The sequence below is a fragment of the Sphaeramia orbicularis genome, chromosome 22 (assembly GCF_902148855.1).
Source record: "Sphaeramia orbicularis chromosome 22, fSphaOr1.1, whole genome shotgun sequence".
In the NCBI taxonomy this organism is placed as follows: domain Eukaryota; kingdom Metazoa; phylum Chordata; class Actinopteri; order Kurtiformes; family Apogonidae; genus Sphaeramia; species Sphaeramia orbicularis.
Window position 1 is genome coordinate 8023936 of NC_043978.1, and position 17692 is coordinate 8041627.

General features: G+C 36.1%; 1 protein-coding gene across 5 annotated transcripts in view; it reads right to left on the bottom strand.

The window, feature by feature from the left end:
* Positions 1-6266: 6266 nt before the first annotated feature.
* Positions 6267-17692, bottom strand: part of loxl3b (lysyl oxidase-like 3b) — a 72041-nt gene continuing 60615 nt past the window's right edge. For all 5 annotated transcript variants that reach the window (XM_030127520.1, XM_030127519.1, XM_030127518.1 and 2 more), the window contains 6 exons: positions 15659-15818; positions 14149-14392; positions 12003-12118; positions 10164-10300; positions 7784-7895; positions 6267-6453 (listed from right to left, as the gene is read on the bottom strand). In XM_030127520.1, the coding sequence (XP_029983380.1) occupies positions 6380-6453; positions 7784-7895; positions 10164-10300; positions 12003-12118; positions 14149-14392; positions 15659-15818 (843 nt within the window). In that variant the 3' untranslated portion in view covers positions 6267-6379. The remainder of the gene's footprint in view (positions 6454-7783; positions 7896-10163; positions 10301-12002; positions 12119-14148; positions 14393-15658; positions 15819-17692) is intronic.

Genomic DNA, 17692 nt, shown 5'->3' on the forward strand with positions numbered 1-17692 from the left:
CATTTCTGTGTAACTTCCTTTCATTTGTTTTCAGTTTTGAAGGTTAAATATTAGGAAATGAATGACACACATACATTAAGGCACAGGTGTCAAACATGCGGCCCGGGGGCCAAACCCGGCCCGCCAAAGGGTCCAGTCCGGCCCTTGGGATGAATTTGTGAAATGCAAAAATTACGCCAAGGTGTTAATAATCCTTTTAGTTCAGGTTCCACATTCAGACCAATTCAATCTCAAGTGGGTCAGACCAGTAAAATATGATCATAATAACAGAAATAAGGACAACTCCAAATGTTTCTCTTTGTAAATACAAATATTTTCATGTATTTACAATAAAACAGTATAATTTCACAAAAAATGTGAATAACCTGAAAAAATATGAACCTGAAATGTCTTAAGAGAAGTACAATTTTAACAATATTCTGCCTGTTATTAAATGTTTTGTGTTTGTAGATCCACTGTGATCTGTAAGTTATAATGTACATGTGGAAATGATAAACTTAGGCAGACTAGTGTTAAAGTTACACATATTTTTTCAGTTTGTTCATGTTATTCACATCTTCTGAAAGGATAGTTTGTAGATGTAAACCTTTTCATAATGTAAATTTACTTTTTTCACTCTAAAACTGAGAAAATTTTGGAGTTGACATTATTTCTATATTATTCTGTTATTATTTTACTGGTTCGGCCCACTGCAGATCAAATTTAGCTGAATGTGGAACTGAACTAACATGAGTTTGACAGCCCTGCATTAAGGAAACATCCACTGGAGTTGAACGACTCCGACTGCACAAGAAACTCGCACTTAAAGCTTTTAAAATTACTGTATTTTTTGTGAGGATCAGTGGCTATAAAAGAGGAAATGTACTCTAGGGAAAGATTGACTTATTACCTACAGCTCAAAGAACATATCTATATCATAAAGCGCTGGAGAAAATGGCTGAACTGTAAACAAAACAAAGCAGAATTATTACTGTGTGTCATTTAAATAGTTTGAATTCAACCAGAGAGCCCTAGTTTCTGTGTTGTATTGTCTGTTGATAAAACAAATAAAAATATTGAATAAAAAATAAATAAAAATTACAATATTTGGTCTGGAGATCACTGCTCTTCACCTTATTTCATCTGAATCAGATCATTCAGTGTGAAATTTGAGGATTAGGAAGGATCAGAGCAGTGTCAAAGTCAGTTTAGATCAGGTTTCACATTGGTCCAATATGAGCTAAACTGGGTCAAACCAATAAAATAACCTATAAATAATGACAAATCCAAGTTTTTCTCTGTTTCAGTGCAATAAAAACATTTAATTATGGAAATATTTCCATTTACAAACTATCTTTTCCCAAAAAACATGTGAATAACCAGAAAAATAAGTACAATTTTAACAATATTATGCCTCAGCTTATCATTTATACATGTACATTAACACACAATGTTACACAAACATTTGGTAGCAGGCTGAATATTGTTAAAAATTGTACATTTGGAACTGAAATAGGAATAATTTCTACAATATTATATTTCATCGTATTGTGAACACACCTTACAGAGCCCAGTGGATCTACAAATACACAAAACACTCAGGCAGAAAATTGGTACAATTACACTTCATTTCAGGTTCACATTTTATTGTTAAAAGGTTATTCTGTTATTATTTTACTGCAGATCATATTGGACTGAATGTGGAACCGGAACTAAAACCAGTTCAACACAGTAACTCCTCTGTCTGTTGGAGAAACTGTGATGATCAAAATGCAAATCCATGTTTTCTAGGACCGCCCTGTTCTGAAGGATTATTGGACAGACACACATAGTGCTCCACAGCAGAGGGGTCAAACTCATGTTCTTTCAGGTTCCACATTCAGCTCAATTTGATCTCCAGTGGACCAGACCAGTAAAATAATAACAGAATAACTGATAAATAATGACAACTGCAAATTTTTGTCTTTGTTTTGTTGCAAAAAAAACCAAACAAACAATTAAATTATGAAAATACTTACTTTTAGAAACTATCCAAACAAAGAAGATGTGAATAACCTGAAAAAAACTTAAATTTAAATTAAAAAACTAAGAAAATTAAATTAAGAAAATTTAGTGCAATTTTAGCAATATTCTGCCTCAATTTATCATTTCTCCATGTGCATTATGGCTCAGATCTACACTGAGCAAAAATATAAATGCAACACTTTTGTTTTTGCTCCCATTTTTCATGAGTTGAACTCAAAGATCTAAAGCTTTTTCTGTGTACACAAAAGGTTTATTTCTCTCAAATATTGTTCACAAATCTGTCTAAATTTGTGTTAGTGAACTCTTCTCCTTTGCTGAAGTAATCCATCCACCTCACAGGTGTGGCATATCAAGATGCTGATTAGACAGCAGGATTTTTGCACAGGTGTGCCTTAGGCTGGCCACAATAACAGGCCACTCCAAATGTGCAGTTTTATCACACAGCACAATACCACAGATGTCACAAGTTTTGAGGGAATATGCAATTGGCATGCTGACTTCAGGAATGTCCAGAAGAGCTTCTGCCTGTGAACTGAATGTTCATTTCTCTACCATAAGCCATCTCCAAAGCTGTTTCAGAGAATTCATGAAGAAGACTGTGTGAGGAAAATGGTGGTCACACCAAATACTGACTGGTTTTCTGACCCCCCTGGACCACCCAATACAGTAAAAGTGCACATTTTAGAGTGGCCTTTTATTGTGGCCAGCCTAAGTCACACCTGTGCAATAATCCTGCTGTCTAATCAGCATCTGGATCTGCCACAGCTGTGAGGTGGATGGATTATCTCAGCAAAGGACGAAGGAGTGTTCACTAACACAGATTTAGACAAATTTATGAACAATATTTGAGAGAAATAGGCCTTTTGTGTACATAGAAAAAGTTTTAGATTGAGTTCAGCTCATGAAAAATGGGAGCAAAAACAAAAGTGTTGCATTTATATTTTTGTTCAGTATTCAAAGACACTAAACACTGAGGAACAGGCAGAAAAGAATTCAAATTGTGCTTAATTTTCTTTAGACATTTCAGGTTGCTCATATTTGTTCAGGTTATTCACATTTTATTGTTACAGGACAGTTTGTAAATGTAAATACTTCCATAATTTAATGTTATATTTTGCACTAAAACAAAGGAAAAAAATTGAAGTTGTCATTATTTATAGGCATAATATAGTATTTTTCTCACATCAAAGCAAGAAGAAAATCTGGAGTCATTCTTTTTTGTGGGTTCTTCTGCTGTTATTTAGCTGTAGATCATATTGGTCTGTATGTGGAACTGGAACTAAAATGAGTTCCACAGCCTTGACTGTGGAATTTTGGCCCTTTGCAAATTCATCCTACGAGTCGAATTGGAACCTTAGGTGGGACGCATTTGGCCCCCAGGACGCATGTTTGACACCTGTGATCTACAGGAGATCTTTAAATGTGAAATACCCTTCGAGAGTTAGACTAGGATTTTCGGGAACATACCTGAGGAATGGCAGAAAAGAGAAAACACTGAATGAATCTTTTGCTTGTGTTGTGTAAAAACACTATCACCAGGAAATGACGATAACAGGAGAGCCCAACTTTAACCAGATGGATGGAAATCACAATGGATGTTTACAAAATGGAAAAGAGAACAGCTTTTGTTCATCACAAATCTGAGAAATTGGCTTCATACTGGGAAAACCGGGTCCACTATGTCACACCCTATAGGTCTAATTTTATTTTCGTAAATCAGTGACTGTGTCGCATGGAAAAGACTCCCTACTTGTACAGAGTGTTCTCTCTTTTTTTTCTTCTTTGATTCGTTTATCTGACATGAAACCAAAATATTATTCTGACATTTAGAGCAGACAACAGACGTATGATATTTGTCTGAATGTCTGATACTGAATGTCAATATAAAAAATAATTTAAAAAAAACAGTTCAACTCCATTTACTAATAATATTTTCAGAGGAATTTTTACATTTGACACATTCATCCCATTGGTCGGATTGGACCCTTTGCTGTGGGGTCCAGTTTTGGCCCACGGCCCGTATGTTTGACATCCCTGAGCTAAATGAATGCAGTGAAGAGTTTCTAAACAAATAAGTCGCTTAGAAAACAAACGGGTTGTTCTTGGTCTCCTTTTATTGGGGGCAGTGGGTGGGATTACATTTTTACCGTGAACGTCTTCTATAAAACAGACCAAAGCTGGAGGTGGATTCAAACTGGACCCACGTCTGACCCACATCTGACCCACATCAAACAGCCTAACATTCACTCTTTGACTGGTCTGGACTCAGAGAAACTGCAGGTTTTTAATAAATACATTCATATTACAACAGTGGAGGCAGATGTTATATTTTGACTGAAGCATTTTCCGGCCAAAAACTGACCCATCGATGTGAAAACTGTGTTCTTCTCTTTAACCCCTGTATGGTGTTTGGGTCTGTGGGACCCATTTTTTATTAAAAGAAAAACGTTGACTAATTTTTTTTAATGAATTTTTTCCTCTCATATCTTACAGAAGAGGATTAGGGCCACTGGAAAAATAATTTTTAATTAAGGTCCAATATATTTATTTTTATTATTATTCTGAGAGAAAAGTCCAAATTGTGAGGAAAAAGTCAGAATTCAGACTTTTTTTCTCAGAACAATAATCTAAAAATATATTGGGACCTAAATTTTTTATTTATTTTTCCAGTGACTCTAATCCTCTTACGTACGTACGTAGCACTTTAATTCAGAAATGTGATCTAGCAAAAGGTAAATATTAAACATATTTTTTTATGTTGCTTGTAATTGGAATGAAGTAAACATTTGTTGAGTATTTTAACATAAAACTATTTGATTATGTTGAATTAAAACCCCATAAATGCAGCAGGATCACCACACCCACGAACACCTGCTGAATGACAAAAATATGAACACCACACAAGGGTTAAAAACATGCTCATGTACATTGAACCTTTCAGCAAACAGGGTTTTACTTGGAGACTTTTTTTGGGAGTTTTTATCGTCCTTTTATTTCTGTTTCACTTAATGAAGAGTTCACACAACTCCGTTTGATTTGGTTTTCCATTTAAACCTTTACAGAGTTTGAGGTTTTGACATTTTAGAGCAGGAAAACTATAAAGGTACATTTGTTTCTTTATTGCTTTAACCAATTTAAAAACCTTCAGTAAAAAAAACATTTTCAATCAAACAAAAAAAAGTGTTTGAATGCAAAAACATTTTTTTTTGCATTCAAACACTCTTTTCTTTGATTAAAAACAGTTTTTTCTTGAAGTTTTTTTTTAATTGAAAACTTTTTTTTTGATTGTTTTTTGAGTGAAGTGATATTTCTTGGGATTGAATAATAAAGAAACAAACATTCTACCCCATAATATGGCCCAAATACAAAAAAAGATTACTTCAATAAAAAAAAAAAAAAAAACCTTTTCAGTCAAAGAAAAAAAGTGTTTGAATGCAATTTTTTGGATCTCAAATATTTTATTTTTTTTTGCATTCAAACACTTTTTTTTTGATTGAAAAGTTTGGGGTTTTTTTTTCGACTCAAGTGGAGGGTTTTTTGATTGAAAATATTTTTGGGGGTTAAAGCAATAAAGAAACAAATCTACCTTCACAGAAAACACCTTAAATAAGAAGGTTTATTAAGTCTAAAGTGAACCAAAAGGTGCAAAAAAGAAAATATTTTAATAAAGTATATACTCTTGTCCAGGTTCTACCAGTTTTGGAAGCTGTTCAGAGTCAAATTTGACCAAATCTGACAATAATATGCATGACAATCATCAAAGTTATGTTTTTTAAGTCTTCAGTAATACAGGAAATAATTCTGTGTGATAGCAGATGCCTTTTCTCCATTAAATAATTGTATAAAACCTTAAAAAAATACACTCCCTGCTCTTGGAAACATTCATTTAAGATTAATCACTCATTTATTAATATGACAGACATATTATTTTACATTTTAAATAGACCTTCTTTCATAATTGTAGTATTTGAGGGGATGGTTCGGCTCTAAAGTGGAAATGCTTTAAAACTCCAGATAACTGTGAACCTGTTTGTTCCAAGTCATATCAAATAAAAATGGTTACACAAAATTATACAAACAACCCTATTTAAAGCTCTGAATAAAAACATTCAACAGAAAAACAGTCAAACACAGACTATAAAAGCCTAGGATGTGACGAAAGTTTGTGAGGAGGAAAAACCACGAGCACTTGAATATTCAAGTATAAAAAACTGAGATAAAAACCACACATTAACCAGAGGAAACGACGCTGTGTGTGTGTGTGTGTGTGTGTGTGTGTGTGTCGTCCGTTTGGGTACTGACAGGTTAAAGTTACATGTGTTTTTTTTTTTTTACTCATCGAATGCCCACTTTGATTCCTGATGTTTTTCGTTGATTATGAAATCTGGTTATTCAACTGTCCGGGGTATTTCTCAAACCTCCTCTCCGCCTCCTCACTGAAGGCGTCACCTTTAAGGAGAAAAAAACAACAGTTACAACACAGGTTATTATCGTTAACGAAAACTAACAAAATGACAAAAACTAGAATTGAAAAAAACATTTTCGTTAACTGACATAAATAAAAACTATAATTAAAAGAAAAAACATAACTAACTGAAACTGTATTGTGTGTTTACAAAACTAACTAAAACGGATAAAAATTATGGATAAAATTCCCTTCGTTTTCATCTTTGTCAATGTCGGATTGATACGAAATTGATTTATTTCCCTCTAGCAACTTTAGCTAGCGGCACCACATGATATTTAAGGGTCCGTCACTTGTGGTTTCCAGTCGTCTTCTGGTCCCCACTCTACCTGGAAACATGGAGACTAAAGTTGGGAGAAAGCAGCAGAGTCCTGTCTGGGATTTATTTGAATACGATGGAGAAGAAGAGAAAAGATACGAAAAAACTGAAACTAAACTAAAACTAAGCATTTTGAAAATAACAAAAACTAATAAAAACTATCAAACCTGCTCTAAAAACTAATTAAAACTAACTGAATTAGAGAAAAAAAGTCAAAACTAAATAAAACTAAACTAGAATGAAAAATCCGAAACTATTAGAACCTTGGTAGAACAGAGGTGTCAAACACGTGGCCTGTGGACTTAAACCGGACCACCAAAGGGTCTGATCCGGCCCATGGGATGAATCTGCAAAAATGACACTGAAGACTTTAATTTAATTTAAGTTAAGTTAATCTAATGTAATTGAATCGAATTGAATCAAATCTGGTTGGACCAATAAAAACTTATCTAATAACCATTAAATAAAAACTTCAAATTTTTCTTTGTTTCAGCGCAAAAATGCACAAGTTCAGTTTTTACTAATATTCTGTCTGTTCATCATTTTCACATCATACACATTAGAACGTACAGATCACAGTGGATCTACAAATACACTAAACATTTAATAACAGACAGAATATTGGTATAATTACACTGATTTTTAGGTAGTTCATGGTTGTTTAGATTCGATAGTTTGTATTTGTAACATTTTCATCATGTAATTTTACTAAAACAAAGACAAAAACTTCGAGTTGTCATCAGTTTTTAAGTTATTCTGTTATTACTGTACTTGTCTGTACTTGGTCTGTATGTGGAACCTGAACGAAAATGATTTCAACACCTCTGATTATTCAAGTCTTCAGTGGAGTTTTTCCATTGGACAGATTCATCCCAGGGCCCACAATGGAACCTGTGGTGGGCCGGTTTTGGTCCACGGGCTGCATGTTTGCCCCCCCGTCTATGGAGGGACTATTCCTGTTCATGTGTTCAGTGTGCTCCAGGTGGAAGTGTTACCGATGTGGCAGTTGTGGAGCCAGATTCGATGGCCGTCATATTTACAGTTGCATTTCATGGCGTTGTTGGTGAAGTCGCTCTCAGCCACTTCGTAATTTGGATTAATCACAATCTGAAGGAAGGAAATACAGAAAAGGAGAGGATTTATTTAACTTCACATCAAAACCCTTATTGACAGGATGGAATCTGAACCTAATGATCATATTTAACCCTTTAAGACCTAAATCTATTTTTGTCCAGATTCCAAATGATTTTTTCTCATTTCATTTCACTTTCCTGAGTTATTCATCACCATTTATTATAATATTATTCTCTGTATTTTTCATTTTCATCAAAACAGAGAAAACTGAAGAAAAAGTCACAACTTTAATAAAATAACTGAAGAAATGAACCTGTGTTTATTTTACTTCGACCCTTTTTCTAGTTTCAAGTCTTTAAGTGATTACATTTATTTGCCAGTTGTAAGAATCCCAGCCAAGCAAATTTTGCTCAAAACAAGAAAGTTTGATCAAATTTATGAATATTTGAATTTTTTTCCCCACATTTAACCTTTCCTATGTGATTTACCGATTTATTATAATATTATCGTCTACATTTTGTATTTTTTCAGTGTAAATCATGTATTTCCTATATTTAATTAACTTATAGTGTAGATGTTCATAAAAACTCAGAGTAAATTCAAAGCTTATTATATCAAAACAGAAGAAAAGTGATTGTTTTAGCCAAACCTCTCATCACCATTTATTATAATATTATCTTCTGCATTTTGCATTTTTCAGTTAAACTCAAGTCTTTTCCTATATTTAATTTACTGAACATGTAGATTTTCATGAAAGCTCAGAGTACATTCAAAGGTTATTATATCAAAACAGAGAAAACTGAAGAAAAGGTCACTTTATCAACAAAATAACTGGAGAAATGAACCTGTTAATTGTGTGTCTTTGGATACAACCGTTTATTTGCTTGTAATGAACAAAGATTTCTTTAAAACTTTGACCCATTTTCTAGTTTTAGGTCTTAAAGTGATTTCATTTATATACTAATTGTAAGAATCCCAGCCATGCAAATTTTGCTCAAAACAAGAAAGTTTGATCAAATTTGCGAATATTTCAATTTTCCTCCACATTTAACCTTTCCTATGTGATGTATCAAGTTTTATTATAATATTATCATCTACATTTTGTATTTTTCAGTGTATTTTCCTATATTTAATTCACTTATCATGTATACGTTCATAAAAGCTCAGAGTAAATACAAAGGTTATTTTATCAAAACAGAAGAAAAGTGGTTGTTTTAGTCAAATCTCTCATCAGCATTTATTATATTATCTTCTGCATTTTGCATTTTTCAGTTAAAATCAAGTATTTTCCTATATTTAATTCATTGATCATGTAGATGTTCACAAAAGATCTGAGTAAATTCAAAAATTATTTTATCAAATCAGAGAAAACTGAAGAAAAAGTCACTATTTCAACAAAATAAAAGTTTGATTAAATTTATGAATATTTGAATTTTTCTCCACATTTAACCTTTCCTATGTGATTTATCACTATTTATTATAAAATTACTGTCTAGATTTTGTATTTTTTCAATGTAAATCATGCATTTTCTTATATTTGATTCACTTATCATGTAGATGTTCATAAAAAAGAATAAAAACAAAGCTTACTATATCAAAACAGAAGAAAAGTGTCTTTTTCAGTCACATCTGTCATTAACTGAACATAAACCCAGTGTGTCCATCCACTGTCATTGATCCAACTGCATGAGTTTGACTGGTGTATCAATGTTGTAGAAGATGACGGTGTTTCCATGGTAACTACGGAGCCTCTGAACGTCCAAATGGGTGATAAACTATATGGACATAAATATTGGGACACATCATGTCTACAGCTGTAACATGACCTGTTCATGATGATCTGACATAAAAACATCAATATTTCCTTAAAGTTTAAGAGAGATGTGAAGAAAGTAGATGGTTCGTTGTGGTAGAAAATGATTATTTACAGTCAGAGCAGGGAAAATATTTGAGAAATTTAGAGGAAGAACATTTAAAATCCTAGTCATGGATTAAAAAAAAAAAAAAAAAAATCAATGTTGAGAGAAATGAACTCAAAACCATCTCTGAGGCATTTTATAAACAAATATAACAATTTAATCCAAACTAACCAACGCACTGATATTTATCCCATAATATAAAACTCTATTCTGACATTAGTCCTTATTGTTTTGTATCCCAGACCCCTGTTAGAAAAGAAACACCTGAATTCAACGTGTCCACATACTTTTGTCCATATACTGTACCATAAAAACTCTACTCTCATGTCCATGTAGCTGTTTTTATCCAGGTTTTTAAATACGTTTGTTAATCTGGGTTCACCTGTAGGATGTAGTTTCCAGGTTTGACGTCGGTGATGTCGATCCACTGACAGTCGATGTCGTGACGGTACAAATCCCAGCAGCCCACGGTGATGCCCTGGTCGCCGAAGTTGGCACATTCATACCTCTTAGAAACACCTGAGTGGAATAAACCAAACACTGGGTACATTAGTATGTTCTGTTTCTCAGTGGCAGGTTTCATTTACCTCTACAGGGTGTATAAAAAAAAAAAAAACTAAACATTTTGAAAAATTACCCCCAGTTCTGCATTTGATCATTTTTGGAATTTTCTTTTCTGGACGTCAGTAGGTAGGGGATTGGTGGATATTTGTCCAGATTTACAGACCCAGGTTTTCATGTGTGAGTGAGCAGGGGCAAACTGTGCAATCCATAATAAAACTGGTTTGTGCAACATTTTAAATTATAAAATTCCAATGGACCCCCAGACTATCTGTCTTGGTCTAATACCTGATGACGTAATTACAAGAGAAGACACTTATTTAAAATTTTAATTCTTGCCTGCAAAAAGGTAGCCACAAGGAACTGGTTCAAAAGTGACCCTCTTCAACCACAACACTGGCTGGACATTATAGAGGAAATATATACATGAGGATTAAGATGGGAACGTTGAAGCGAAGATGGGAGAAATGGACCATATTCAAGGACACTTGAATGTCAGATCAGGTACAGAAAAGCAGTCCAATGCATAAGGAACAGCATCCCCCCTTGTTGTATTGTGTGTGTTGTTGTTGTTTTTCTTTTTTGTTACTGCACTGTAGAAGTGATTTAAAATATTAAAATAAAAAGCAAAAAAAAAAAAAAAATGGTTTGTGTGAAGTAGCGGTGGGATTTAAATCCAATTAAAGGCCATGGGAGGGGTCAACGGGCATCCATCTTGTTTTCCACAGAATTGCCAGGTTACAGCATTAACACTTTGGACACCATGTCCATTTCATTTCTTGGCCCATGGCAGCTGTTCTCATTTGCCACGTTTCCACTACATGGAACTGGCTCGACTCGACTTGGCTCAACCTGACTCTGGTACCAGGTCCTGGAGACCGTTTCCATTACAGGATAGTACCAACTTTACAGTACCTGGTCGTCATAGCGATGTGGTGCATTACTTCCGTGTCGTCTGCTCAGTGTTGCTGATAAACTCGCTCGTTGCGTGTTGTCTCATCAAGCTCATGCTGAATTTTTACGTCGGCCACCAAAGACTGAACGTCCTCTGACCACAGTGTAGTTTTACAGGCTGTCATCATGTGGATTAACCTACTGTTATACTTACTGTAAACTTCTGCATCTGTTTTTTGTAAAACAGTGGGTCACAGAGAAAACTGTCTGACCAATCAGAGGTCTGCAGTGTTTACACGTCACCTTTTAGTATCTGGTCCAGTCTCAGTCTGGGAACCTCAGCGGAGGTGATACAAAAAACTAGCACCGGGTCCTTTTTCATAATGGAAACACTATAAGGCCGAGTCGAGACGATACCACGTAGTGGAAACGCGGCAACTGTCTCTGACTCGGATTTCCCCCGATGTGCATACATATATGGGAGGTGGGCACTGCCCAGATTCCAGCACCTGTCTGCACATGAGAATGCATGTTGCATGAGAATGCAAGATGGCTGCAGCCTGGGAAGTGCAGATCCATCCTGCCATCCTCATCTGTCCGGATCTCCCTCCATCCCATTTCCACACCTAAACAGGTTGAACTAACTTTGAAAGGCAGGAACAGCTGTCATGGGTAAAGACATGAAACTGACATGGTGTCCAAAGTGTTAATGCTGTAACCTGGTAATTCTGTGGAAAACCAGATGGATGGAGATGGAGTCGCTCACCTTCATAACAGTCTGTGTCCTCCAGACAGAAGCTGGCCTTATGTCCTTCTGCCACTTTGGTTCCGTTGGCGTTGAGGAGGTCATAGTGGGTGAAGATGTCCATGCTGTGGTAGTGGCTGTTGGACACAAAACACCCCAACATTAGAAAAACAGGACAATGTCTGTGTTGAAACATGTTGAACGGACACATTAAATGATGGTGGAGAAGCTGCTGCACAGAGACCATTCATTTCCTTCAGAATAAACCCAGAAGAACACACTGGAAACTGTCCTTCAGACCAGACCCAGTGGACTGAAACCAGCTGAACAGGACTGAGATCTGCTCAACTAATGAGTTTAGGATCCGAAAAATTAACTGAAATGAGGTTTTTCTCTCTATACTCATGTTTAGACACACACACACACACACACACACACACACACACACACACACACACATATATTTAACCCAATGATGGGATGGAACTCTATTTTTCAGGTACTTGTACTTGTTTGAGTATTTACCTTTTAGCAGATTTCTACTTGTATAAAAGCTGCCTCATGGACGTTTACTGGTATTCTGTGGTAGTTAGTCTGAGTCTCCACCTGTGTTTAGGCGTCTATGTAATGTTTTTACTGGTACAGTCTTTGTTAAGCACTAAAAGAAGAAACCAATTACCACACACACACACATATATATATATATATATATATATATATATATATATATATATATATATATATATATATATATGTATTATATTTACACAGTCTACTCTCGTTAAACCGCCCGCCGTTATACCGCCATTTTCGCTCACCGCTGACCAAAACCATTGCACAAAAATCCCCAGTGCATTATTCCATTAGCTACCGCCATTTCCGCCTATCGCCATCCGCCAGCCCAGTTCCATACACAAACAACACTTATACCATTGATTTCCCGACCGTTATACCGCCAGCGTGATTGCCATCGAGTACACATAAATTTTAACAATGCACTGAAACAAACGCGCCAGACGCTGATCGCGACAAGCTCCGAGTAGGTCTACGGAACAGCCACCGTTCATTTATCGCAGAACACTCAGTAGGTCAGGATGTCGGGAAGAGGACGTGGGATTAAACCAAAGCCTCAAGATGATGGGGTGTCATTTCCCGACACGGTATAATAATGCTTAAAATGTTTCCCCACTTTAAATGATCCTTTACAACATAACAGAATCCAGACTTATTTAGAAACGCAATTAGAACGGGTTAACGGAGGCAGCATAGACATCAAATAGTAAAGACATGCACATTATGGACGCAACCCCTTGTAACGCCATTTTCGCTATACCGCCAATTTGGCCGTGAACGGAAGTTGGCGGTATAACGAGAGTAGACTGTATATATATGTATACAGGGTGGGGAAGCAAAATTTACAATATTTTGAGGCAGGGATTGAAAGACAGTGTATGACCAGTTAGTTTATTTAAAGTCATGAGAATTTATTTGCCACAAGAAAATTTCCATAATAGAAAATGTTTTTATTCTATGTGTCCTCCTTCTTTCTCAATAACTGCCTTCACACACTTCCTGAAACTTGTGCAAGTGTTCCTCAAATATTCGGGTGACAACTTCTCCCATTCTTCTTTAATAGTATCTTCCAGACTTTCTTGTAATAGTTTTGCTCATAGTCATTCTCTTCTTTCCATTATAAACAGTCTTTATGGACACTCCAACTATTTTTGAAATCTCCTTTGGTGTGACGAGTGCATTCAGCAAATCACACACTCTTTGACGTTTGCTTTCCTGATTACTCATATGGGCAAAAGTTTCTGAAAAGGTATGGATAATAGTGTTAGGTATGATTATGACATCAATATATGTTTGGTTTCAAAACAATTGACGTAGTGCCTGCTGAGAAAAAACAACTAAATGTTCATTGTAAATTTTGCTTCCCCACCCTGTGTATATATATATATATATATATATATATATATATATATATATATATATATATATATATATATAAAAAACACATATCAGTCAGAAGGACCAAACCAGTACTTTTACAAAAAACTTCATCTAAACAACTATTTATGCAAGATTTTTACTTGTAATTTTCATAACGACATTAGACCCCATAAGACCACTTTAGACCACAATAGACTACATTAGACCACATTACCCATGACAGGCATGCCAGACCCATGAGTGCCTCCCCGCTTTGGGTCTGAAGTCAGCTCGGCCGATGTTGTGGATCTGGGAGGAGAATCTGAGCAGGCGTCGGTGTCCGTAGGGCCAGTTGGCCTGGGCGGCAGACTTGGACAGACAGTCCTCCTCAGCGGCGCAGTAGAGCATGTGCAGAGGGCGGTCCTCGATGTAAACCGTCTGCTGGACCAGGGGGGCGTTGAGGGCCAGGTCGGAGGCAGCTGAACACAGAGACCAAAAACCATGAGGACGGAGAGCGTCATGTTCCCAAACAGAAGGATGGGTTTGTGTTTTTACAGTTTGTGATGTTACATAATGAGCATCAGTTTGTATTATAGTGTTTTTCTGAGGTACTTCTGTTATTAGTGTATGAACTCCAGCAGAAAACTACCAACATGCACAGGTGGATATCATGAATTCTGTTCAACTTACAGCAACAAGGATAATAATGTAATAAATGATGATAAATCACCACAGAAAAGTCAAATCAAGTGAAACATTCCTTTGGGAACTGCCTCATAAGTGGTCCTGGGTCTTTATGGGTTCATCTGACCACAGGGCTCAGTACAGTCCGACAGTTTTCACATCAGTTTTCACTGTGGTTCCATGTAGTATTGTTATTCCAAACTCTGACCAGCAGGGGTCAGTCTGGTACCAGAACACACAAACCAACAAACCAACCCCATGTGTCCACAGACTGAACCAGACACGAAATAAAGTATGGACCTCATTGTTTCCACATCTGTATTATGGTACAGCTGTTTCACTGAAATACTGTCTGAGGGGTTAAAGGGTTAATGTCACCAGATTAACTAGGATTAACACTTAACACACAGGTGTCAAACATGCGGCCCGGGGGCCAAAGGTTCCAATCCGGCCAATGGGATGAATTTTCAAAGTGCAAGTTAGACCATCAAACTCAAAAATAATATCATAATGACCTATAAATAATGACAAAACCATTGTTTTCTCTTTGATTTAGTGCAAAAAACATTAAATTATGAAAATATTTACGTTAACAAACTATCCTTTAACTATAAAATGTGAATAACCTGAACAAATATGAACAACCTGAAATGTCTGAAGTAAATCAAGTGCAATTTTAACAATATTCTGCCTGTTATTAAATGTTTTGTGCCTTTGTAGATCTGATCTGGAATGCATATGTATAAATGATAAGTCAAGGCAAAATATTGATAAAATTGTACTTATATTTCTTTACAAATTTCATTTTTTTCAGGTTATTCACATCCTTTTTGTTTGGATAGTTTGTAAACGTAAATTTTGGCATAATTTACTGTCATTTTTTGCTCTAAAACCATTTGGAGTTGTCATTATTTAGTGGCTATCATACTATTATTGTACTGGTCCAGCCCACTTCAGATTAAATTAGGCTGAATGTTTGCCCCCCCCCCCCCCCCCCCACCGCAGAAGAAAATGAGTTTGACACCTTTGACTTAACAGAAAACACCGCTGCGGTCACTCACTTTCTGAACAGATGACTCCTGCAGAAAACTTGGCTGCAGCTTTCTGACAGCTGACGCTTTTATGATGCTGGCACTGACTCAACGCCATCTCGCTGCCCGTGCACTTGACGCCGCTCATCACCATTTCTGTCACGTTGCTGCTGTCCCAGTACCAGGTCTCCTTAAAAACGCATATTTGCAGAAAACACACAGACGTGCAGAGAAAAACAAGCAGCGCAATCAATCAGAGAGAGATTCCTCCAGCGGTGCAGAAACAGATGCTCATGACTCATGTTTGGACGAGAACGCCAACTGGAGTTTATGATCTCTGGAGAACAATAACTGTGCAGATACCGAGTGATTCAACAAGAACACACTTCCACAGAAACACACACTTCAGACTGAACTAATTCTGAACCAAGGTTCTAATAGTTTTGGATTTTTCATTATAGTTTAGTTTTATTTAGTTTTGACTTTTTTTTCTCTGATTCAGTTAGTTTAAATTAGTTTTTAGAGCAGGTTTGCTAGTTTTTATTGGTTTTCATTTTTTCTAAATGCTTAGTTTTAGTATTAATTTAAATTTTGTTGTGTCTTTTCTCTTCTTCTCCGTCGTATTCAAATAAATCCCAGACAGGACTCTGCTGCTTTCTTCCAACTTTAGTCTCCATGTTTCCAGGTAGAGTGGGGCAAGGTTATTATCGTTAACGCAAAGTAACAAAATGATGAAAACTAGAATTGAAAAAAACATTTTTGTTAACTGAAACAAATAAAAAACCATAAGAAACCACAAGTGAACACAAGTGACGGACTGTGAAGTGTCGTATGGTGCCGCTAGCTAAAATTGCTTGAGGGAAATAAATCGATTTCGTATCAATCCGACATTGACAAAGATGAAAACGAAGGGAATTTTATCCATAATTTTTATCCGTTTTAGTTAGTTTTGTAAACACACAATACAGTTTCAGTTAGTTATCATTTTTTCTTTAAATTACAGTTTTTCTTTATTTCAGTTAACGAAAATGTTTTTACAATTCTAGTTTTGGTCATTTCATTAGTTTTCGTTAACAATAATAACCTTGTTCTGAACACACCAGATAAACAGTTGGCCTCTTTGTTTTCACTTTGGAATGGGCCAATATCACCATAAGGTGCCTTTCAGACTCAAACAGCATAAGATTTTCCACTTAACTTTATGTTCAATGTGTTAAGTCAACTTTAGACTGATGGAAATGCATGTAGGTCAAGATCCTACATTTATATTATAAAAGCCAAGTGGCCTCTGTGTGTGTGTGTGTGTGTGTGTGTGTGTGTGTGTGTGTGTGTGCATATGTGTGTGTGTGTGTGTGTGTCTGGGCATTAACACTAAATCCGTACAGAGCTGACTGCTGCAGTTTGTCATACTTATGTAGTTTTGGTCAATGAACAGACTAATGAAAAGGGTAAGTTGATAGGACCAGTATTTTAAGAAATATTAGTGATTTTGGAATACAGTAACCTTAGAATCACGTTACTATGGCCATAAGGCTTTGGCGGTGACTGCTGGACAAATGCGGTACAGCATGCACGAATACACAACAGCAGAAAAACTACCACATATGGATCCCAATGGGTCAATGTGTTAATTTTAAATAGCCTTTTTGCTAGAAGACAAAGAACAAGTAGACCACCAAATATGAAGCATATATGTTCACCGTGTTACTACGGTGGCCCAGAGGTGCAACAGCCCAAAAAATCATCCACTATAAGAAAAAAAAGAGAACAGGCCAAAAAATTATCCACTATAAGAAAAAACATGAGAACAGCCCAAAAAACGATCCATTATCTACGAGTGCTGTTCTAGAAAAGAGAGCGCAGACCTCCGCCAAGGCAGATCAGTGGCCCCCCCCACCCCCGATCACCACCAAAATTTAATCATTTGTTCCTTGTGCCAGTATCAATATTTCCTGAAATTTTCATCCAAATCCGTCCATAACTTTTTGAGTTATCTTGCACACAGACAGACAGACAAACATCGAGGGGGGGCACTGATCTGCCTTGGTGGAGGTCTGCACTCTC